The sequence below is a fragment of the Salvelinus alpinus genome, chromosome 23 (assembly GCF_045679555.1).
Source record: "Salvelinus alpinus chromosome 23, SLU_Salpinus.1, whole genome shotgun sequence".
Taxonomy (NCBI): Eukaryota; Metazoa; Chordata; class Actinopteri; order Salmoniformes; family Salmonidae; genus Salvelinus; species Salvelinus alpinus.
In genome coordinates this window covers 21,373,773-21,400,089 of record NC_092108.1, presented here as the reverse complement: position 1 = coordinate 21,400,089, position 26,317 = coordinate 21,373,773, and the positions used below count along the sequence as shown (strand labels likewise).

General features: G+C 40.5%; 1 protein-coding gene across 1 annotated transcript in view; it reads left to right on the top strand.

Annotated features, from left to right (window-relative positions):
* Positions 1 to 9,376, top strand: part of LOC139550554 (GREB1-like protein) — a 56,345-nt gene extending 46,969 nt beyond the window's left edge. Inside the window, exon 31 of the mRNA XM_071361509.1 lies at positions 253 to 9,376. Within this exon, the coding sequence (XP_071217610.1) occupies positions 253 to 416 (164 nt within the window). The 3' untranslated portion in view covers positions 417 to 9,376. The remainder of the gene's footprint in view (positions 1 to 252) is intronic.
* The last annotated feature ends 16,941 nt before the right edge of the window (positions 9,377 to 26,317 follow it).

Below are 26,317 nucleotides of genomic sequence, written 5' to 3'. Positions count from 1 at the left end.
TGAAAGGTTTGACCAATGTAATGTCTGTGAGGCCTAGGGCTATTAATCTTCAATTCAATTCACTCGATCAATATCACCTTTCTGACTGGTTCTCTGACCTCTGATTATAATGTTTTCCAATGTATACATCCAAAATGACATATACTGTATAATGAACCATACAACAATACACGTATATACCGTAAGAAAACAATGGCACCTTTCTGATTGGTTCCTTGACCTATGACCTCTGACCCCTGACCCTGTTCCAAGGTGCCACATTGTGTGTGATCTGCAGGGACCGTAACTCTCTGCGTCAGACCATCATGCGGCTGGAGTTGGAGGACAAGTGGCAGTTCCGCCTGAGGGATGAGTTCCAGACGGCCAACTGCAGCGAGGACCGGCCCCTCTACTTTCTCACCGGACGCCATGTTTAACCCTGAGACTGATGCCAGACCTGCCCAGGTGCCCTCCTGTTCCATAGACCCTAACCAGGCAGAAGGATAACCACCAACCACTGATCTCAGACCAGTTAACAATCACAATTATTCTCTGTCTGTCAGAGGATCAGAGCGATGTATTGGGGCACACCCAGGCCCCAAGTGCCCTGTATGGACACGTGGTCATCATCAATGTGGATGTAACTTCTCCTATACGCTCCTCTACCACGCTGCACTATGTTCGGATGAGCCTAACATTGTTCAGCCAGAGACTCTTAACTGAGGCTTGTGTTGGAGTCTGTCCCTGATCTGAGCCTGTTTGAAAATCAAAGACTTTGCTGTACAAAAATCAGCGTTATAATTAATGAAATTTTTTATTTGTTGATGTATTTTCTTTCTGCAAAAAGATACTCTCATCATCGATAACGGGACTTAAAAGGTTGTAAAAACTCAAAGATTGTAAACGTGGATCTGTGACGAACGCAGTTCTTGTTGGTATGTCTTGTCGTAGACGTACGCTTTATCTCAGGGTTTTTAAAGTGAGAGGCAACAACGAGTATTCCGTCACTAGCTACTGTTTTTCTTTTTCGCCCTCAGTGTCGATTGTTGTTACTTATTACCCATTATAAACTGGGTGGTTCGAGCCCTGAATGCTGATGAGCTGACAGTCATGGTATATCAGACCGTATAGCACGGGGTATAACAAAACATGTATTTTTACTGCTCTAATTACATTGGTAACCAGTTTATAAAAGCAATAAGGCACCTCAGGGTTTTTGGTATATGGTATCCAGGAACTCCGCGTTGCGTTGTGCATTAGAACAGCCCATAGCCGTGGTATATATCGGTTATATACTACACCCCCTTGAGTCTTATTGCTTAATTGTAATGTTGTTGATACCCCAAAATATCACCCACAGAAGACATCCACATCTGCACCTTGCCCTTAACCTCCTCTACTCTCCTCACTTCTCCTCTCAAATCAAATACAATTTTATTTGTCACATGCGCCGAATACCAGATGTAGACCTTACCGTGAAATGCTTACTTACAAGCCTTTAAAACCTCTTTGGGAATGGCGTGCCGCTAGCGGGACACCTCGACAACATCCGGTGAAATTGCAGAGCGCCAAATTCAAACTACAGAATTATAAATATTTAACTTTCATAAAATCACAAGTGTAATACATCAAAATACAGCTTAACTTCTTGTTAATCCAGCCGGTGTGTCAGATTTCAAAAAGGCTTTATGGCGAAAGCACACCATGCGATTATCTGAGAACAGCACCCCGCATACAAAACCATGAAAAACATATTTCAACCAGGCAGGTGCAACACGAAAGTCAGATATAATAGCAATATAATAAATGCCTTACCTTTGATGATGTTCTTCTGTTGGCACTCCAAAAGGTCCCAGTTACATCACAAATGGTCCTTTTGTTCGATAACGTCCTTCTTGATATCCATAAAAATAAATCCACCCAGTTTCCCTCCATCAAAATGCATACAAAATTAATCCCAAACGTTACTTATAAACTTTTCCAAACAAGTCAAACAACGTTTATAATCAAACCTTAGGTTCCCTAATACGTAAATAAACAATCAAATTTAAGACGGAGAATCATTATTGTCTTTACCGGAGAAAAATTCCAAAGAACGCGCTCTCATTCACGCGCTTGGAAACACTACAGCCAAAATGGGAGCCACCTAGAAAAACTACAATTTCTGGCTCATTTTTCCAAAAACCAGCCTGAAACTCTTTCAAAAGACTGTTGACATCTAGTGGAAGCCCTAGGAACTGCAATATGGGAGGATTTCGCCTTATAATAAAAGTGGCAGCCATTGAAAACAGTGGTAGGCTGAATTATTTTTTTGGGGGGGATGGTTTGTCCTCGGGGTTTTGCCTGCCATATCAGTTCTGTTATACTCACAGACATTATTTTTACAGTTTTAGAAACTGTAGAATGTTTTGCATATCCTAGCTTCTGGGCCTGAGTAACAGGCAGTTTACTTTGGGCACGCTTTTCATCCAGACGTCAAAATACTGCCCCCTATCCCAAACAAGTTTTAACTCTTTCTTGAACTGCATTGTTGGTTAAGAAAATATTTACTAAATAAACTAAAGTAAAAAATTGTAAAAAGTAACACAAACAATAATGAGGCTATATACAGGGGGTATCGGTACTGAGTCAATGTGCGGCGGGTACAGGTTAGTCAGCGTAATTTGTATGGGTAAAGTGACTATGCATAGATAATAGACAGTGACGTAGCAGCAGTGAAAAAAACTAATGGAGGGGGGGGGGGGGTTGGCAATGTAAATAGTCCAGGTGGCCATTTGAGTAATTGTTCAGCAGTCTTATGGCTTTGGGGTAGAAGCTGTTAAGGAGCCTTTTGGTCCAAGACTCGGCGCTCTGGTACCGCTTGCCGTGCGGTAGCAGATAGAACAGTCTATGACTTGGGTGACTGGAGTCTTTGACAATTTTTAGGGCCTTTCTCTGACACCGCCTAGTATATAGGTTTTGTGAGTGCTACAGGGAGGCAATCTTTTAAGCAGATTATCTTCACTTCCTTGGGCACAGGGACCATGGGGGTTTGCTTGAAACATGTAGGTATTACAGATCAGTCCGGGAGAGGTTGAGCATATCAATGAAGACACTTGCCAGTTGGTTCTTATAAGCATCCGGATTAGTGTCCCGCTCCTTGAAAGCGGCAGCTCTAGCCTTTAGCTCGATGCGGATGTTGCCTGTAATCCATGGCTTCTGGTTGGGATATGTACGGTTGCTGTGGGGATGTCGTCGTCGATGCAGTTATTGATGAAGCCGGTGACAGAGGTGGTATACTCCTCAATGCCATTGGATGAATCCCGGAACATATGCCAGTCTGTGCTAACAAAACAGTCCTGTAGCATAGCATCCGTGTTATCCGACCACTTCCGTATTGAGCGAGTCACTGGTACTTCCTGCTTTAGTTTTTGCTTGTAAGCAGGAATCAGGAGGATATAATTATGGTTCGATTTGCCAAATGGAGGGCGAGGGAGAGCTTGTTATGCGTCTCTGTGTGTGGAGTAAAGGTGGTCCAGAGTTTTTTTTCCTCTGGTTGCACATGCGACATTCTGGTAGACATGAGGATTTAAGTTTGCAGCAATAAAGTCCCTAGCCACTAGGAGCGCCGCTTCTGGATGAGCATTTTCTTGTTTACTTATGGCCTTATACAGCTCGTTGAGTGCGGTCTTAGTGCCAGCATCAGTTTGTGGTGGTAAATAGATGGCTATGAATAATATAGATGAGATCTCTCTTGGTAGATAGTGTGGTCTACAGTTTATCATGAGGTACTCTATCTTAAGCGAGCAATACCTCGAGCCTTCTTTAATATTAGTCGTGCACCAGCTGTTATTGACAAATAGACACACACACCCGCCTCTCGTCTTACCAGACGTAGCTCCTCTGTCAAGCTGATGCACAGTTATCCCAGCCAGTTCTATATTATGTCGTCGTTCAGCCACGACTCTGTGAAATATAATATATTACAGTTTTTAACTTCTTATGGCTGAAGGGGCAGTATTGAGTAGCTTGGATGAAAGGTGCCCATTGTAAACGGCCAGCTCCTCAGTCTCAGTTGCTAATATATGCATATTATTATTAGTATTGGATAGAAAACACTAAAGTTTCTAAAACTGTTTGAATTAAGTCTGTGAGATTAACAGAACTCATATGACAGGCAAAAACCTGAGAAGTTTCACTTCCTGTTTGTATTTTTTCTGGGGGTGCCATATTTTCAACCAAGCTCACTTCCTACGGCTTCCACTAGATGTCAGCAGTCAATAGAACTAAGTCTGATGACTCTAATGTGAAGGGGGGTCGAAGGAGACAGAATTTAGTATGAGGTGCCATGAGGTGACCGTGCATTCAACAGGCGCGTTCACGTGAGAGGCAGCTCTGTTCCATCTCTCAATTGAAGTCGATGTAGTTCTCCGGTTGGAACGTTATTCAAGATGTATGTTAAAAACATCCTAATGATTGATTATGTACTTAGTTTGAAATGTTTCTTCGACCGGTAATATCACTTTTTGATGTTTTTGTCCGATATAACGCTGACCAGAATTAGCATTTGGATATGTAAATCAGACGTGCTAACAAAAGAAGGTATTTGGACATAAATAACGAATTTTTTCGAACAAAACAAACATTTATTGTGGACCTGGGATTCCTGGTGTGCTTTCTGATGTAGATCATCAAAGGTAAGGGAATATTTATCATATATTTTCTTGTTTATGTTGACGCCATCTTTGCGGCTGTGGTGTTTTACTTTTGAGCGCCGTCTCAGATTATAGCGTGGGTTTCTTTTTCCGTAAAGTTTTTTTGAAATCTGATACAGCGGTTGCATTAAGGAGAGGTATATCTATAATTCCATGTGTATAACTTGTATTATCATCTATATTTATGATGAGTATTTCTGTTGAAACGATGTGGCTATGCAAAGTCTTGATGTTTTTGCAACTAGTGAATCTAGTCGCCTCAATGTAAACTCAGATTTTTTTATATAAATATGAATTTAATCAAACAAAACATGCATGTATTGTGTAACATGAAGTCCTATGAGTGTCATCTGATGAAAATAATCGATGGTTAGTGATTAATTTTATCTCTATTCTGGTTTTTGTGAAGCTATCTTTAGCTGGAAAAAATGGCTGTGATTATTGTGGTTTTGTGGTGACCTAACATAATCGTTTGTAGTGCTTTCGCTGAAAAGCCTATTTGAAATCGGACACTTTGGTGGGATTAACAACAAGATTACCTTTAAAATGATAAAGGTACACATGAATGTCTGAGGAATTTTAATTATGAGATTTCTGTTTTTTGAATTTGGCGCCCTGCACTTCGACTGGCTGTTGTCATATCGATCCCGTTAACGGGACTTCAGCCATAAGAAATTTTAATGTCCCGTAGGATAATCTTAATCGAAGATCATCAATTTTATTTTCCAATGATTGCACGTTGGCCAATGGAACGGATGGTAGTGGACGTTTACTCACTCGCCTATGAATTCTCAGAAGGCAACCCGACCTCCGCCCCCTTTTTCTTTTCTTCACGCAAATGACGGGGATTTGGGCCTGTTCTCGAGAAAGCAGTATATCCTTCGTTGTCCAGTTGGAGGTGAGTAATTGCTGTTCTGATGTCCAGAAGTTTTTTCCGGTCATAAGAGACGGGAGCAGCGACATTATGTACAGAATAAGTAAAAAAATAAGTAAACAACGCAAAAAAATAACAAAATATCACAGTTGGTTAGGAGCCCGTAAAACGGCAGCCATCCCCTCCGGCGCCTCTCATTATCCCCTTCGACTGTCTGCCTAATTCACAAGAACACTCAAGAAGAAATCCCACTCCATTATTAGATTACTAGCGTAAAGATGATAGAGTCTGGAGTGTATTTGATTTCTATACATTTCGATGCTGGTCTGTCGGGGAAAACGCTTCTCGTTGATATCCGAGCCACTGTATATGGTACAGTCCAGTTCCATTTGACTGGCAAGCCACTGCAAGGGATCCTGTTGCTCTTGTGCCTTCATAATGTACTGTCTTTTTTTAGTTTAACTGAGCCAATCAAAAGGAGTGAGGGAGAGCAGGAAGAGACCTGTTGAACAATCAGCTAGCTCTAAAGGGCTGATACTTAGATAAATAGTATAATTATATTTCATGTTGCAGATTATATTTTATTTTTTTTAATTGTATTTCACCTTTATTTAACCAGGTAAGCTAGTTGAGAACAAGTTCTCATTTACAACTGCGACCTGGCCAAGATAAAGCAAAGCAGTGCGACACAAACAACAACACAGAGTTACACATGGAATAAACAAGCGTACAGTCAATAACACAATAGAAAAAAAAGAAAGTCTATATACAGTGTGTGCAAATGGCGTGAGGAGGTAAGGCAATAAATAGGCCATAGTAGCAAAGTAATAAAACATTTGCAAATTAACACTGGAGTGATAGATGAGCAGATAGTGATGTGCAAGTAGAAATACTGGTGTGCAAAAGAGCAGAAAAGTAAATAAAAACAATATGGGGATGAGGTAGGTAGATTGGGTGGGCTATTTACAGATGGGCTATGTACAGCTGCAGCGATCGGTTAGCTGCTCAGAGAGCTGATGTTTAACGTTAGTGAGGGAAATATAAGTCTCCAGCTTCAGCGATTTTTGCAATTTGTTCCAGTCATTGGTAGCAGAGAAATGGAAGGAAAGGCGGCCAAAGAGGTGTTGGCTTTGGGGATGATCAGTGAGATATACCTGCTGGAGCGCGTGCTACCGGTGTGTGTTGTTATCGTGACCAGTGAGCTGAGATAAGGCGGAGCTTTACCTAGCATAGACTTATAGATGACCTGGAGCCAGTGGGTCTGGCGACGAATATGTAGCGAGGGCCAGCCGACTAGAGCGTACAGGTCGCAGTGGTGGGTGGTATAAGGGGCTTTGGTGGCACTGTGATAGATTGCATTCAGTTTGCTGAGTAGAGTATTGGAAGCTATTTTGTAAATGACATCGCCGAAGTCGAGGATCGGTAGGATAGTCAGTTTTACAAGGGTATGTTTGGCAGCATGAGCGAAGGAGGCTTTGTTGCGAAATAGGAAGCCGATTCTAGATTTTATTTATTATTATTATTTTATTTTGGATTGGAGATGTTTAATATGAGTTTGAAAGGAGAGTTTACAGTCTAGCCAGACACCTAGGTATTTGTAGTTGTTCACATATTCTAAGTCAGAACCGTCCAGAGTAGTGATGCTAGTCGGGCAGGCGGGTGCGGGCAGCGAACGGTTGAAAAGCATGCATTTGGTTTTACTAGCGTTTAAGAGCAGTTGGATGCCACGGAAGGAGTGTTTTTTGGCATTGAAGCTCATTTGGAGGTTTGTTAACACAGTGTCCAAAGAAGGGCCAGATGTGTACAGAATGGTGTCGTCTGCGTAGAGGTGGATCAGGGAATCACCCGCAGCAAGAGCGACATCGTTGATATATACAGAGAAAAGAGTCGGCCCGAGAATTGAATCCTGTGGGACCCCCATAGAGACTGCCAGAGGTCCGGACAACAGGCCCTCCGATTTGACACACTGAACTCTGTCTGAGAAGTAGTTGGCGAACCAGGCGAGGCAGTCATTTGAGAAACCAAGGCTGTTGAGTCTGCCGATAAGAATACTGTGATTGACAGAGTCGAAAGCCTTGGCCAGGTCGATGAAGACGGCTGCACAGTACTGTCTTTTATCAATGGCGGTTAAGATATCGTTTAGGACCTTGAGCGTGGCTGAGGTGCACCCGTGACCAGCTCGAAAACCGGATTGCACAGCGGAGAAGGTACGGTGGGATTCGAAATGGTCAGTGATCTGTTTATTAACTTGGCTTACGAAGACTTTAGAAAGGCAGGGCAGGATGGATATAGGTCTATGACAGTTTGGGTTTAATGTGTCACCCCCTTTGAGAGGGGGATGGCCACGGCAGCTTTCAAATCTTTAGGGATCTCGGACGATACGAAAGAGAGGTTGAACAAACTGGTAATAGAGGTTTCAACAATGGTGGCGGATAATTTAAAAAAAGAGAGGGTCCAGATTGTCCAGCCCTGCTGATGCATATATCCCAGTAGCTCCCACTACTAGATGCTAGAGAAAGAACAAACGTTCACTGCCAACTCTATCTTGCTATTGAATGTTCCTGTGGTCTTGTTTCTGATTGTAATATTACTCAGTGTTACATTTCTGTGCCTCATTGTATAGATGGCTTAGGCCTCCACCCATATACCTTAATTCATCCAGTCAAATCTCTTACAGTTGCAGGTTTTCTCATGAAACTATGGATAATCAGTGAATGGGTGTGTAGAGTCACCATCAGATGACTAGGTCAGTTGAACGCAGGTAGGAATGTTTTTATATGTTACTGCACAGGGTCATCCAAAGAATATGCCTTATTAAATGATGTTGTTACATAGATAAATCACTTAATCCTCACTAATTTACAGTGAAGGTAATATAATAATTCTTAAAATGGCCATAGACCAAAGCTAGGGAGAGAATTTGTCTGGTTGGGGTTGAGTTTAGGAAATGGTTGAATTTTAGGACTACTGTCTGTTGTTAAAAGCTTTGTTACATTATTAATATATTAAATTAACCCTTTTACAACTCACAGAGGGTTTCTGACCATTTTAGTATTGTCACTTTTATCAGTTATGTTTTGGTGTCATGATAATATATTTTTTTGTGTTTGCCAGGCAAGGCACAACGAATCCATGTAAGATTTATTCTTCTTACCATGTGTTTGTTTCCCTCTCATTTCTAATGTTGGATTATTATTTTTTTTAATGAAAATCATGTCCTTTACATGAGAAGTTCTTATTTATTTTCTCAAGCATTTTGAACTGATAATCATATTGAAGTGTAGTAATTTTGATTGTATCCTCTTCTGAAAACCATCGATGAAGGCTTTGCACAAGACCAAGAGATCTTGAGTGTTATCTATTGAAATTCGAGGGGGTAGGAAATGTAAACTTGCACTATATAACTTGCCAGCAGCAAAATAAAAAGTATTGACCATAGTCATCAAAACTGTAAAGGGTAAATGATGAACAAAGACACCAAAAAATATAGATTACATTGTCAGTAATGACAGTGTTGATTGATTAATCAGATTTATTGATTTATTATCAAGCCCTTTTGACCCATAAAATGTGTCTTGTTTGTAGATAATTAGATGAGCACGTAAGTTATGCAATTTGCTTCTCACAATCTTCATTGAAGCATCATCTGTGCATGTATGTTTCTTTCTAGAGATTATGCGACCCACCCGATGGTAGCCTTGACCTCAGAGTCATCTACCTCATATTGACTGTTGTGATTATACAGTATGTGGACTGTGAACATTTGACTTTGGAAAACATGCTTTTGTCATTGCAATTTATGAATGCAATAAAGTAACATTACAATAAACTAGGGAGTTGTGAATTTGTTTTGTTTATGTCACGCCCTGATCTGTTCACTTGTCCTTGTGCTTGTCTCCACCCCTCTCCAGGTGTCACCCATCTTCCCCACTTATCCCCTGGGTATTTATACCTGTGTTTTCTGTCTGTCTGGGCCAGTTCGTCTTGTTTGTTCAAGTCAACCAGCATTTTGTCTCAGCTCCAGCTTTTCCCCAGTCTCTCTTTTTCTCGTCCTCCTGGTTTTGACTCTTGCCTGTCCTGAATCTGAGCCCGCCTACCTGACCACTCTGCCTGCCCCTGAGCCTGCCTGCCGTCCTGTGCCTTTGCCACTACTCTGGATTATCGACCCCTACCTGCCTTGACCTGTCGTTTGCCTGCCCCTGTTGTTGCAATAAACATTGTTACTTCAACACAGTCTGCACCTGGGTCTTACCTGAAACCTGTTCGTTTATGTTGTGCTGTGCTCACGTTGAAATCATTCAATGAAAGGTACTACAATTGGAGGACAGAAACTGCTAACTTAAATTCCTCTCTTACATAATATTTTGATTGATAAATAATCCCCTGAGGCCATGTTTTAGAATAATCTGTTCCTTACTAAAGATGTTGGCTTGTAGTGCGTAACACATCTTTTTTTTGTCAACCTTTTATATATCCATTTTCACCTTTTTCAACCATTTTCACAGTGACCCGCTGCTCTTTCATCAACAGCATTAAAGGTGTTTTAATGGGGATGTTGGTGGGGGGAGTTAGCCCATGGTTGACTCATGTGCAGTACTTTTGGGACATGGGAGTTGTCACATGGGCTGGAGGTGGATGTGTAACACCAGGTTATTTTAAGACTCTAGCAGGGTGTGGATAAGGAAGAGCAGAGCAGAAGGACGGCACACTGATTCCTTTATAAACTCTGTCATAATTGCCTCGTTGGGAGGAGCAGACACTTACAGTCTCTATCTCTCTCTCATGCTTTCTTTTTCTTTCTCTCTCCATCTCTATCTCTCTCTCTCTCTCAGGGGACTGCTGATGCCCTAGGTGTAAGGATGGTGTATTGGAGGCGAAGTCAGGTGTAGGAGAGCAGATATTAATGAACAGGAGCACTTTTATTAAAGTTCCAAAAAAAACGAGAGCACTACATGAATCAAACGCGCTCAAAAAACAGAACATTAAAGTAGAGCGTGTAAACTAACACCACCTAACAAGAAAACAATGTGATGGCATTTTCCTGCATTACCAAATGAGGAGAGTTACAAACCACACACCAGTCAGAGTTATACTTAAACTTCATTTTTAATAATATGAGCTTTACAATAGCCCTTTGACTCTCAGATCAATTCACTATCTATAATGAATTTTGAGAGTCAAAGGGCTGTTGTAAAGCTCATATTATTAAAGATTAAGTTTAAGTATAACTCTGACTGGTGCATTTGGTAATGCAGGAAAATGCCATCACATTTGGCGACAAGGATGGGATGTGAATCTAAACTCGGTGACCGCTCCTGACGACCTAGGTAAATCGTGCACGAGGGATCCCTCAAACTTGGGATCTCAGGGAAACCACACTTCGGGAACGAAGCAGATGGACCCACCTTTGATCTGAGAGGCAGCGAGCCGAGTGGATACCACATCTCGAACTTAGTTTTTTTACAGAAAGAGGTGAGCGAACCACACACACTTGAAGTCGAGTTTTTAGATAAGCCTCTGTTACGTAGGCTCTGAGTGTGTATTCCTTTGTGAGGAGGGCACCTTGGAGGCGTAAGCAGGGCCGAGTCAGAGGAGAGTAATCTGAGAGTTTGCGGACTCAAAGATACTTTGCTATTGGTCGGTTGCGGGCGACCTAGAGCCGTTCTGATACTGAATTGATCACAGTGGGGATTGGTGCGGTCTGTGGGGGTGAGGGGCCAGGGTGACTGTGTGTTCTGGGTGAAACAGGGTACTTGGTGAAGCCCTATTGGAAGAAGGACCTCATTCTGAAAGTGTCTGTGTGACTGTCTAAGTGACCCTCAGAGGTGGTGAATTCCAATTATTTTAAATGTGCTAGCCAGGTATGCCCTGAGTATTTTGTTATGGGATCACTAGGTAATATTTGTAGGAGCGTTCTGTGTGAGCGGGGTAGGTTGACTCTGTGTGGGTAACCTTTTAATTATGTTCTGATGTTCTGTGTGAATACCTAAGAATACCATCTGACCAATCCTGTGTGGGTGATCCTTAAAGTTCTGTGTGAATACCTAAGAATTTCATACGTTTTATATGGATTCTGTGAATATTTGAAAATATGATAAATTGTATGTGTGTATAATCGATTACTAGAGATTTGATAAAGTAATGCTAAGAATATAATTAGATACAATTTAAACCACCCATTCGTAGACGTACGTAGGTTTTGAGTTGATATCTTTAATGGATAATTTGATAAAGATAAGGTTTTAAGCACTATTAAACTGTCTACAAAATCTGGGCAATTGAGCTCTATAAACTGATTAGAGTGTGTCCAGTTTTGGTTATTTTACCCTAACGATGTAACTATAAAACGCTTATTGGATTATCTCCGTCTGGGTACAACATTTGAAATAAAACTGCCCTTAAGGTCTGAAAATGTTTTATTTTTCTTCCCAGTATGAGGGGAGTTGCGGGATGTATTGAATAAACCGTTTTCCATAAAGTTAGAGCGAATTAAGATGGAATCTCGACGTAATTTATAATGTCGTACAAAGCCTAGGGTATCCATCAAACTAATTATCATTGCGTGATTAATGTGATGTAGTAAAGTAATTGAAATACGTTGCATGAGTAAACATAATCTACTTTTATTAAAAGGCGCAAGATCTGTTTCCTAGTCTATAAATGTCGATTTTACTCTTTGACTGCTAATCTATTCATTTGGCATGTGAGAATCATCGCCGGAGTAACGCTTGGACCTATTTTCTGGGAATTTTCTTGGAAGTACGTGCCTGATTTTACGACTACAGACCATTGTAAAGTGGGTTTATTTACTGGGAGTCTTAGTTACTCAATTAGCATTGGTGGTTCAGTGGTAGAATTCTCGCGTGCCACACGGGAAGCCCGGTTTCGGTTCCTGGCCAATGCACTGACAAAAATCTGAGTTTCTGATTGTAATTCAACTATTGGTATGTTTTGCCTGGAAAGATACGGTCGCTAGTGTTTGTTTAAGATATAAACTGAACGTTTTAATAGCTTGTTTGGTTCAAATTGAAAGACGAATTCATTTAACTTAAATAGCGAGGCGAGTTTGATGTGATACGTTGTCTGTTGCCTAAATGGTCTGCTGAAATAACAATTGAGAAGAATAGGAGTCGGTTTTTAAATAACTGAATCAAGGAGGAGACAGTTACCTAAATTAAAGAAATTCTAAATAATAGTGGAGAGATAATGGCGATTAGAGTGGTGCCCACCGAAATGTTTTTCATTCTTATGGATTGACTGACATTTGTTATAAATTTAGCGAACCACATGTTAAAGTCTTGGACATAAGTGTGAAGCCGAAAGAGAAGAGAATTTGAATTTGAGCAGGAAGTTCATGTATTCTAACATTGTAATCTGTTTCCATTACGTGGAACAATGTCAGGTCATTAAAGTTGATTGCAGTTTGAGTTATTTTTATTTTTACAGCGACAGTGCACATTAATCACAGTTGTGTGTGTCTAATGGCAGGGTATTCCAGACATGGGAAGCTCTCACACTGAAAGCAGATTGACTAAAGGTGCTTTTCTTTAAAGGAACTATACAGTCATCTCTCATGGCGGATCTTGTGGATCTGCTGCCATAAGGTTTGGGTTTTCTGTTCAAAAAAGTACTGAGTAGAGGGGGAGCCTGGACATTTAGAATCTTGAATACAAGATAGGCGTCAGTGTATTGCATAAGATTTTTTCCAACTCAGGAGCTTATGCTTTCTATCGCTATTGGGTTTCCTATCAAGTACTTTGAGAGCCTGTTTGCAGACAGACTGAATGGGTTTTAATGTTGAACAGCAAGCTTGGGCCAAACTAGTAAGGTTGTATGTTAACTGGGGGAGTATCATAAAATTGAAGTATAGTTTTGTTACCTCTGTAGTCAAAACAATTTAATATGGTTTGGAAATTAGCTAGGTTGAATTTGGTTATTTGAGTTATTTGAGTTATTTGCTTTTTAAAAGAGAGGTTGGAATCAAGTATGATGCCGTGGTACTTAAAATCAGATACCACCTGGAGCTTTTCCCCTGATACATAGACATCAGTCTCAGGGGCATCAGATACCACCTGGAGCTTTTCCCCTGATACATAGACATCTGTCTCAGGGCATCAGATACCACCTGGAGCTTTTCCCCTGATACATAGACATCTGTCTCAGGGCATCAGATACCACCTGGAGCTTTTCCCCTGATACATAGACCTCTGTCTCAGGGGCATCAGATACCACCTGGAGCTTTTCCCCTGATACATAGACATCTGTCTCAGGGCATCAGATACCACCTGGAGCTTTTCCCCTGATACATAGACATCTGTCTCAGGGCATCAGATACCACCTGGAGCTTTTCCCCTGATACATAGACATCAGTCTCAGGGGCATCAGATACCACCTGGAGCTTTTCCCCTGATACATAGACCTCTGTCTCAGGGGCATCAGATACCACCTGGAGCTTTTCCCCTGATACATAGACATCAGTCTCAGGGGCATCAGATACCACCTGGAGCTTTTCCCCTGATACATAGACCTCTGTCTCAGGGGCATCAGATACCACCTGGAGCTTTTCCCCTGATACATAGACATCTGTCTCAGGGGCATCAGATACCACCTGGAGCTTTTCCCCTGATACATAGACATCTGTCTCAGGGGCATCAGATACCACCTGGAGCTTTTCCCCTGATACATAGACCTCTGTCTCAGGGGCATCAGATACCACCTGGAGATCTTCCCCTGATACATAGACATCTGTCTCAGGGGCATCAGATACCACCTGGAGCTTTTCCCCTGATACATAGACCTCTGTCTCAGGGGCATCAGATACCACCTGGAGCTTTTCCCCTGATACATAGACATCTGTCTCAGGGGCATCAGATACCACCTGGAGCTTTTCCCCTGATACATAGACATCTGTCTCAGGGGCATCAGATACCACCTGGAGCTTTTCCCCTGATACATAGACATCTGTCTCAGGGGCATCAGATACCACCTGGAGCTTTTCCCCTGATACATAGACATCTGTCTCAGGGGCATCAGATACCACCTGGAGCTTTTCTCCTGATACATAGACATCTGTCTCAGGGGCATCAGATACCACCTGGAGCTTTTCCCCTGATACATAGACCTCTGTTTCAGGGGCATCAGATACCACCTGGAGCTTTTCCCCTGATACATAGACATCTGTTTCAGGGGCATCAGATACCACCTGGAGCTTTTCCCCTGATACATAGAGATGTATTTTATCATCTGAACCATTACAGTAGTGAGTTCTTGTGTAGCTAGTTGTTTGTTATTTGCATGCATTTATCACTGTATCATCTGCATACATTGGAACTTCAGACCCTGTACAGACAGAAGGAAGATCATTAATGTACGAGCTGAACAGTATTGACCTTTGGGGAATTCAAACCTTGTAGATATGACAGCGCCAACTTTAGAAAGATTTTAGATTTGTTAAAAATCAGGATAGATTTTACTAAACATATCAACAGGTTGAAATGATTAGATTGCTGTAACGCTTGTCGTCTGGAGGAGAAGAAGAGGACCAAGGTGCAGCGTGGTAAATGTTCATATCATTTAATAAAATATGCAACACTAAACAAAACAACAAAACACGACAAACACACAGTCCTGAAAGGTGCCACAAACACTAAACCGGAAACAACCACCCACAAACACAGGTGGGAACAGGCTACCTAAATATGATTCTCAATCAGAGACAATGATAGACAGCTGCCTCTGATTGAGAACCGTATCAGGCCAAACACACAGAAATACAACACAAGGACAACATAGAACACCAGACATAGAATGCCCACCCAAACTCACGCCCTGACCAACCAAAACAGAGACATAAAAAGGATCTCTAAGGTCAGGACGTGACAATTGCTGATTAAAGGGATTATGGGTTTGTTTATTTGTTTACTGTTTATTGTTTATTTTAGGTGTTGATTTTACTTAATTAAACATTGTATTATCTGATGTGTTTGAGTAGGATTCTTTCTTCCTGTCACGTTCCTGACCTGTTTTCCTTTTTCTTGTATTTATTTAGTTGGTCAGGGCGTGAGTTGGGTGGGTTTGTCTATGTGGTATTTTCTATGTTGGGATGTTTGTGTCCGGCCGGGTATGATTCAGCTGTCAATCGTTGTCCCTGATTGAGAATCATACTTAGGCAGCCTGGGTTTCACTTGTGTTTTGTGGGTGTTTGTCTTCCGTGTAGTCGTTGTGCCACACGGGACTGTTTGTCGGTTTTCTATTTGTTATTTTGTTTCATTATAGTGTTCAGTTCGATGCTAATAAATTATGGACACTAACCACTTCGCGTATTGGTCCGATCCTTCTCGCCTCCTCGTCCGAGGAGGAGGAATTAGAAAGCCGTGACACTTCCGGGACGGATGGAAGTTACCTAAAGTATGTTAAAGGGGACATGGGAAAACACGTCTACATTTTTATTAAATGCCTGGGATTAAATATCACAGATTCCTTACACTGAGAAATATACTACATTTGCGACAGAGGAAAAAATAATTACATTTAGATAGTAATGATACCAGGATAATTGTATCTTAGTGTATGTTCAATTAAGCATACATATACATTGATGTCGATTAAAATTTATGATTAATGATTTGAGGTACAGTGGAATTATCATTATTATTAGGTTTTATTTATAGTTCACTTTTGAGTTTTTGAATCGGTGTAGTATAATGAATGCTAACGAAGTGTTTTGTGTTTTTTTCTGGGAAAATGGGGGTGTCATTGTCTCTCTTTGAAATGTTTCCTGGGAATATAATCTTGGGGAGAGTGAGTGAGATTGAGGCCGTAAACTACCAAATTGAAAAGGGCCTGGAAGTTTTTGTGTGTTTTTACCTTAAGGTTTGCAAATACACACACACAACACATTTGTTATGACTATTTGTTGGTGTTTTTAAAATACTATGTTTGATTTGTTTTAAAATTTCCTTTGGGTTTGGTGAGTTTTCAATTTGTTTTAGTGCCAATATATCTGAAAGGGGCACGCACGCACATAGAATTTTTATGAGTTTTAATTAAACACGTGAATTCTTTTGATAAAGGAATGTTCTGGGAACCTGGGATACAACATGTAGGAAATGTTTGACTATTTTTGTAATTTGTCTAATATAGTAAGAAACACTTTGAAGGGTTTTGTATGACCTATGACCTATATCATGACTTTCCGTTGTGGCTTGATCACCCTCATTGGAAAGCCATTTGGATAATGAATTTAAGGACATTTGTAATACTGATTTCAAGGTAATTTGTGTAATTGATAAATAAGATGGAGTTTATAGTTCTTAGCCATATTAACCAAGGGTAGGCTGCTTTAAGTCTATTTTCCTATGACCATATGGGTAAAATAATTTTTCTTTGTAGAGGTTTTCAGAGTAGTGATTTTAATTTGTGTATGTTATTTGAAATTTTGTTTTATCTTTTGACCAGTAGTAGTGTTTTTATTTTTTATTCTCACATTACTCTCATGGGGAGATATGTGTTAAAAATGAGGGAGGTGTAACGCATGTCGTTGGGAGAAGGAGAGGAGGACCAAAGTGCAGCGTGGTACGTATCCATACTACTTTTAATAAAAATGAACACGTGAACAAAAACAACAAAACGACCAACAAACAGTTCTGAAAGGTGCAACAAACACTAAACAGAAAATAACCACCCACAAACACAGGTGGGAACAGGCTACCTAAGTATGGTTCTCAATCAGAGACAACGATAGACAGCTGCCTCTGATTGGGAACCATACCAGGCCAAACACATAGAAATACAAAACAAGGACAACATAGAACACCAGACATAGAATGCCCACCCAAACTCACGCCCTGACCATCCAAAATAGAGACATAAAAAGGATCTCTAAGGTCAGGGCGTGACAGGAGGATTCAGTTCTTTGAGGTTTTGGATTGAAGTTTACACACCTTGAGTGATATGTGTAGGAGTGTATTGTATTGTTGTGTTGTTTGTTCTGTTCTATTCCCGATGGGTTATAGGTTTATCTTCCTGATCCTTTGGCTCTACGATGGAGTTGACAGTGTGTTGGGGAGTATAAGCCAATTTGAAAGAATAGTTTCAATAGAATGTGTTGTTATTCTCTTTGAAATATGTTGAGACATTTGTATTAAGAATAATTGGTAAAAGTAATAATTTATCATGTGGTTAATGAACTGAACTAAACAGTTGTTCTGATCTGTTCTTTCGAGGTTATCATGAAAAGTGACATCAGACGGTATCTTAATGCATGGAAGAGATAATTGGACCGAACTGTGTGTGTACCTCAAAACCCCCTCTAACTGGCTGAAGAAGAGTGACAAAGGCGTTGAATAAGGCCCTGTCTGAACCACTTCAACCGAGAGAAAGGAACCAAGCCAGAAATCGGTGTACAGTATCCGATCTAAGCTATCAACTGCTTTTCTCTTATGTTTCTCTCAGGAGTGTGAGAGGAGTCCACGTGGAGTGAGCATGGAGAGAAATCTGTTCTAAACTCTTATGTTGCTGGTATACTGGTTGACGAATGGACAAGACATAATGGGTGGTAAAGGTGAGACATTGAAATTGGGACATTATCATGGGACATCCACTTTGAACTGTAAAGCTATCTGAAGAAGAACGAAAAGGACGCCAGTAGAAACAGTGCCTGAAGGAGGGGGTTGGTCAACTGTGCCCAAAAAATTGTTTTAGACTTTTGTGGTATCAGGTTGATTGTAGAGGTCTACACCATGTGAAATTATAGTAATTTAGATTAAGAATGCATTGAGATACTGATCTGTATTATAATCGTGATAAAAAAGTTAATAGTAGAATTATGAGATAATTATACTGGATGTTATTATATATATGTACATTCTGCCAATGTCAATGTGTGTTAAATTTAGTTTTTTACTTGAGTGATAAGACCAATTTGAATCACTGAGCAATGTCATTCTAAATTTTGGTTGGATAATTACTTTTTAATTATGATTTGGAATATGAATGATTTCCCTGACCTATTCTTTATTCCTGACTCCATCTCTGATGGTGAGGACTCCAATTCTGAGCATGAGGACTTAGAGGGATGACTGTCCTATATGTTGTGATGAGGTCTGTGTTTAGACACTGATTCTCCCTGTAACTTAGGGAGCATTTATATGTTCTGTTATTTCTTTTTTTACTCAACAATGTATTATTCTGTGTGATTAAACATGTGCAAGTCTGTCTTGTGGTATAAAGGTTGTAAACTCAGTTTCTGAAGGGAGAAAGCTTACATGGAAATAAGGTACTCGACAGTGAAGGGATTTGATTCCCTATTATCTTTAAATTTTGATTATGTATTATTATTATTTTTTCATATACTCTGCAACTACTGTTAGTAAGGTAACGTTACTGTTCTGATTCTCCAGAAGGGACGGAGTCCCTTGAGAGGGGAATGTGGTGGATGAATCAGAATTAGTTGGGTAACATAATTAATTAAGATGTCATATCTGCATAATATTCTTATGTGATATACTTTTTATGAGAATGTATTTCTAATAGACTCTAGTGTTGGCAGTTGCATTTCTTCCCTCAGCTGGGGCTCAGTCATTTGGGGCCCAGAGAGGGGATAGGTCAGGCTTGTCTTTACATATCTCTGGTGCTATGCAGAATATCAGAAAGGGAAGAGGACAGGATGGAACATTGTCTTCATATGTGAATGTATCTGTTAAACCATGTGAAGGGATGGCGTGATTAAGGGGGAACCAATTACTTGTCTCCACAATGTCTGTGTGCAAGTCACTCCCCTCAGTGAGCTTGTCCAGGAGTGGGGTCAAGAGGGGGTTTACTTGAGATGGGAGTATCTTGAGTTGACACTTGAGTTATGCCATTGAATGAGGTAATAGTTCTGTGCTATGAAGTACCAGGAACGAGATTAGAACCTCGTCTTAGAGACCAAACTGAACGATAATTTATAGCGAATGCTATCTGGCTATGGGATACTCCTCTCTCAAGTAAAAGTCTTTCTTTGTGAACAGTTCCTATTATCTGTGGTTTGTCATGTCGACTAGGGGGGTGGATCTTTGCTATAAAAGATCTCAGTTGCCATTATGTTGGGACTCTAAAAATTAATTATACATAGTGAATTGATCTGAGAGTCAAATGGCTATTGTAAAGCTCATATTATTAAAGATGAAGTTTAAGTATAACTCTGACTGGTGTGTAGTTTGTAACTCTCCTCATTTGGTAATGCAGGAAAATGCCATCACAACAATTACACACAAAACATGATGGGAAACAGAGGGTTAAATACAAGTAGCTTAATTGGGGAAATGTAAACCAGGTGTGTATGGAAACAAGACAAGACAAATAGATATATATATACGAAAAATGGAGCAGCGATGGCTAGAAAGCCGGTGACGTCGATTGCCGAACGCCGCCCGCACAAGGAGAGGGGCTGACTTCGGCAGAAGTCGTGACAGTAGGTCAGGGATGATCACTTAGATTCAGCCGTGGAAAGTTTTTTTCTTGAGCGGATGGTCGGGGGGCCAGAACATGATTACAAATCATTTGTAGACTGCAAATTGACCGAAAGAAGAACACCTACTCTTTCAAGGGTTTTTCTTTATTTTTACTATTTTCTACATTGTAGAACAATAGTGAAGACATCAAAACTATGAAATAACACATATGGAATCATGTAGTAACCAAAAAAGTGTTAAAGAAATGATATTATATTTTAGATCTTCAAAGTAGCCACCCTTTGCCTTGATGACAGCTTTGCGCACTCTTGGCATTCTCTCAACCAGTTTCACCTGGACTGCTTTTCCAACAGTCTTGAAGGAGTTCACACATATGCTGAGCACTTGTTGACTGCTTTTACTTCACTCTGCGGTCCAACTCATCCCAAACCATCTCAATTGGGTTGAGGTCGGGGGATTGTGGGGGCCAGGTCATCTGATGCAGCACTCCACCACTTTCCTTCTTGGTCAAATAGCCCTTACACAGCCTGGACATTTGTTGGGTCATTATCCTGTTGAAAAACTAATTATAGTCCCACTAAGGGTAAACCAGATTGAATGTCATATTGCTGCAGAACGCTGTGGTAGCCATGCTGGTCAAGTGTGCCTTGAATTCTAAATAAATCACTGGGAAAGCACCCCCCACACCATCACACCTCCTCCTCCATGCTTCACGGTGGGAACCACACATGCGAAGTACATCCGTTCACTTACTCTGCGTCTCACAAAGCCACAGCGGTTGGAAACAAAAATCCACCGGTCTAATGTCCATTGCTCGTGTTTCTTGGCCCAAGCAAATCTCTTCTTCTTATTGGTGTCCTTTAGTAGTGGTTTCTTTGCAGCAATTCAACAATGAAGGCCTGATTCACACAGTCTCCTCTGAACAGTTGATGTTGAGATGTGTCTGTTACTTGAACTCTGTGAAGCATTTATTTGGGCTGCAATTTCTGGGGCTGGTAACTCTAATGAACTTATCCTCTGCAGCAGAGGTAACTCTGGGTCTTCCTTTCCTGTGGCGGTCCTTAGGAGAGCCAGTTTCATCATAGCGCTTGATGGTTTTTGTGACTGCACTTGAAGAAACTTTCAAAGTTCTTGACATTTTCCGGATTGACTGACCTTCACGTCTTAAAGTAATGATGGACTGTCGTTTCTTTTTAATTATTTGAGCTGTTCTTGCCATAATATAGACTTTGTATTTTACCAAATAGGGCTATCTTCTGAATACCACCCCTACCTTGTCAAAACACAACTGATTGGCTCAAATGCATTAAGAAGGAAAGAAATTCCACAAATTAACTTTTGACAAGGCACACCTGTTAATTGAAATGCATTCCAGGTGACTACCTCATGAAGCTGGTTGAGAGAATGCCAGAGTGTGCAAAGCTGTCATCAAGGCAAAGAGTGGCTACTTTGAAGAAGCTCAAATATAAATATTTCTTTAACACTTTTTTGGTTACTACATGATTCCATATGTGTTATTTCATAGTTTTGATGTCTTCACTATAATTCTACAATGTAGAAAATAGTAAAAATAAAGAAAAACTCTTGAATGGGTAGGTGTGTCCAAACGTTTGACTGGTACTGTATATTATATTAGACTAAAACATAATAATTTCAAATCTTGCTTACATTTGTATACGATCACGTGTCTCTCTATTATGTGTGGGAATACTTGGGAACAGATTTCTTAAATTAAAATAACTTGGATTTCCTGGTGTTTTTACAGTCTTTTATGTCCAACAATGAAATATTTTCTTTTTTTTAAATTCAGGAACTTGACTGGCCAAATAAAACCACCTCCGACAGTTGGAAAACCCTACCCAGGTGTTTCATCTGTGGTAAACATGGCAGTTTATCAGCGCTGAGAGAATGTTTGAGACATTATTGATCCTCCAGGAATATATACAATATGTGTACACAAAGTCTTTCCTGGGATACATATGCACCCCCCCCCCCCCCTTCCCCCTCCCTCCTCAATTGCACAGAGCTTTTTTAAATGCCATTGTCACAAAGCCCTTGACAAAGAAACCATGTGTCTCTCTCCTGAGGATTCCATCTCAAAAGTATGTTCAGTCGTTCAGCCCTCAGGGCAGTCTCTCTCTGTAGCTGGCAATACTGTACTTAATCTAACCACTCACAATTTGCATGATTAAAATATTAAATATCTGACATAATGAATTATGAAACAGAAGTAATTGAACGTCATTGCTTAGTTAGATCAGTAAGGGTGTGCATGTGCGTGTGTGCTTGTGTGTGTGTGTGTGTGTGCGCAAATGCGCATGTGTGTGTGCATAAGTATGAGTCTGTCCGTGCGTGCGTGTGTTCGTGTGTGTGTGTGTGTGTCTAGTCAATACATCATAGATCACATAGATTCCTGATATTATGAGATTTGCCCTTGGGGGTGGTGTTACATAGTAACACAACAATAATAACCACTATGATGGCGACTAAAAGGAAATCACGTGACTTGTCAACACTGTCTACTCAAATTACTCTCCCAGTCTTCTAGAGCTTACTGCGTATGTGTGCATGCATGCGTGCGTTCCAATGGTTTAGTGGAGTCTATACACATTGGGCATTGCGTATACTCACTTCTCAGTCCCCACTGATTCGTATCAAAGTAACATTAATATAACATGTCAATCTCTCTTGGCTCAAAGTGGAGGAGACATTGAATTCATCGTTACTTATTTTTGTGAGAAGTACTGACATGTTGAATGCACCAAGCTGTCTGTTTGAACTACTGGCACAGAGATCGGACACCCATGCATACCCCACAAGCAGTGGTGGAAAAGTACCCAATTGTGAAAGTCACCCAGTTAAATACTACTTCGGTAAAAGTCTAAAAGTTATTCACCCCCCCAAAGTCAATACTTTGTAGAGCCACCTTTTGCAGCAATTACAGCTGCAAGTCTCTTGTGGTATGTCTCTATAAGCTTGGCACATCTAGCCACTGGGATTTTTGCCCATTCTTCAAGGCAAAACTGCTCCAGCTCCTTCAAGTGGGAGGGGTTCCACTGGTGTACAGCAGCCTTTAAGTCATACCACAGATTCTCAATTAGATTGAGGTCTGTGCTTTGACTAGGCCATTCCAAGACATTTAAATGTTTCCCCTTAAACCACTCAAGTGTTGCTTTAGCAGTATGCTTAGGGTCCTTGTCCTGCTTGAAGGTGAACCTTCGTCCCAGTCTCAAATCTCTGGAAGACTGAAACAGGTTTCCCTCAAGAATTTCCCTGTATTTAGCACCATCCATCATTCGTTCAATTCTGACCAGTTTCCCAGTCCCTACCGATGAAAAACATCCCCACAGCATGATGCTGCCACCACCATGCTTCACTGTGGGGATGGTATTTTCGGGGTGATGATAGATGTTGAGTTTGCGACAGACATAGCGTTTTCCTTGATGGCCAAAAAGGTACATTTGGTCTCATCTGACCAGAGTACCTTCTTCCATATGTTTGGGGAGTCTCCCACATGCCTATTGGCGAACACCAAATGTGTTTGCTGATTTTCTAATTTAAGCAATGGCTTTTTTCTGGCAACTCTCCGTAAAGCCCAGCTCTGTGGAGTGTACGGCTTAAAGTGGTTGTAATGAGGTCTGTGTGTAGCTGGTGTAGAGGAGTCAGGAGCAGGACAGCAGATATGAGTAAATAAACGTACTTTACTCCACATATACAAATTCAATACAAAAACAGAGCCCACATTAACGGACCGTACTACATACAAACAATTACTCACAAACAGACATGGGGGAACAGAGGGTTAAATAATGAACAAGTAATTGGGGAACTGAAATCAGGTGTGTAAGACAAAGACAAAACAAATGGAAAATGAAAAGTGGATTGGCGATGGCTAGAAGGCCGGTGACGTCGACCGCCGAACGCCGCCCGAACAAGGAGAGGGACCGACTTTGGAGGAAATCGTGACAGTGGTCCTATGGACAGATACTCCACTCTCCGCTGTGGAGCTTTGCAGCTCCTTCAGGGTTATCTTTGGTCTCTTTGTTGCCTCTCTGATTATAATTCCCTCCTTGCCTGGTCCGTGGGTTTTGGCGGGCGGCCCTCTCTTGGCAGGTTTGTTGTGGTGCCATATTCTTTAAAAAAAATGATACTGGTTTTAATGGTGCTCCGTGGGATGTTCAAAGTTTCTGATCTTTTTTCATAACCCAACCCTGATCTGTACTTCTCCACAACTTTGCCCCTGACCTGTTTGGAGAGTTCCTTGGTCTTCACCACTGCTTGCTTGGTGGTGCCCCTTGCTTAGTGCTGTTGCAGACTCTGGGGCCTTTCAGAACAGGTGTATATGTACTGAGATCATGTGACAGATGATGTGACACTTTTATTGCACACATGTGGACTTTATTTAACTAATTATGTGACTTCTGAAGGTAATTGGTTGCACCAGATCTTATTTAGGGGCTTCATATCAAAGGGGGTGAATACATAAGCATGCACCACTTTTCCATTTATTTATTTATTTTTAATTACATTTTTTGAAACAAGTAAATTTTTTCATTTCACTTCACCAATTTAGACTATTGTGTGTATGTCCATTACACGAAATCCAAATAAAATCAATTTAAATTACAGGTTGTAATGCAACAAAATAGGAAAAACACCAAGGGGCTGAATACTTTTGCAAGGCACTGTAAGTATCAAAAGTAAATGGAATTGCTAAAATGTACTAAAGTATCAAAAGTAAAAAATATAAATCATTTAAAATTCCTTATATTACGCAAACCAGATGGCACAATTAAAAAAACATTTTTATTGACGGATGGTCAGGGGCACACTCTAACACTCAGACATAATTTACAAACAAAGCATTCGTGTTTAGTGAGTCTGCCAGATCAGAGGCCGTAGGGATGACCTCTTGATAGGTGTGTGAACTGGACCATTTTACTGTCAAAACGAGTACTTTTGGGTGTCATGGAAAATGTATGGAGTAAAACGTACATTCTTTTCTTTCGGACTGTAATTTAGTAAAAGTAAAAAGTTGGCAAAAATAAAAATTGTTAAGTAAAGTACAGACACCCCAAAAACGACTTTAGTATTTTACTTAAGTACTTTACACCACTGCCCACAAGACATGCCACCAGAGGTGTCTTCACAGTCCCCAAGTCCAGAACAGACTATGGGAGGCGCACAGTACTACATAAAGCCATGACTACATGGAACTCTATTCCACATCAAGTAACTCATGCAAGCAGTAAACTTAGATAAAAAACAGATAAAAATTCACGTTATGGAACAGCGGCGACTGTGAAGAGACAAAAACACAGACACAGACACATGCATACACACACACGATAACATACGCATTTTATTGTGTTACTTTTAATAATTTTTTTACTTTCGTTTATTTGGTAAATATTTTCTTAACTCTTCTTTAACATTTGACATTTGACATTAAATCAAATGTTTAATATGAGGCGACAGTACATAATGTCCCCATTTTTATTTGAGGTATTTTCATACATACTGTTTTACCGTTCAGAAATAAAAGCACTTGATGTATCTAGTTCCTCATTTGATGACAAAAGTTTAGTGGTTAAGGGCTAAGGTCTAAACTTGTTGTATTAGGCGCATGTGACAAATATAGTTTGATTTGATTTGACTATACACACGTACACATGGATTTTGTGTTGTAGATATGTGGTAGTAGAGTAGTGTCCTGGGGGCACACACTTAATGTGTTGTGAAATCTGTTGTGAATGTATTGTAATGTTTAAAAAATGGTATAAATGCTGTAATTTTGCTTGACCCCAGGAAGAATAGCTGCTGCCTTAACAGCAGCCAATGGGGATCCATAATAAATACAAATACAAAAGTAGTGTAGTGGAGGTATAGCCGTATCAATTCATAAAGCTGATGGAACAGATCAGAATGTTTAGCTTAAAATGTTGATAAACTATGATTTCTTCACATTATAAGCGCAGCAATGTGCACACGGCATTAAGAATGTCGCCAACAAAACAAGAAACACCAAAAACGAACGTGAAGCTTACTAGGGCTATACAGGCCACTAACAAAGACAACTACCCACAACTAAGGTGGCAAAACAGGCTGCCTAAGTATGATTCCCAATCAGAGACAACGATAGACAGCTGCCTCTGATTGGGAACCACACTCGGCCAAAAACAAATAAATATAACACATAGAATGCCCACCCTAATCACACCCTGGCCTAACCAAATAGAGAAATAAAACGGCTCTCTAAGGTCAGGGCGTGACAGTTCCGAAATGCAATTTGTAGGAAAACACCATTCCAAAATGCG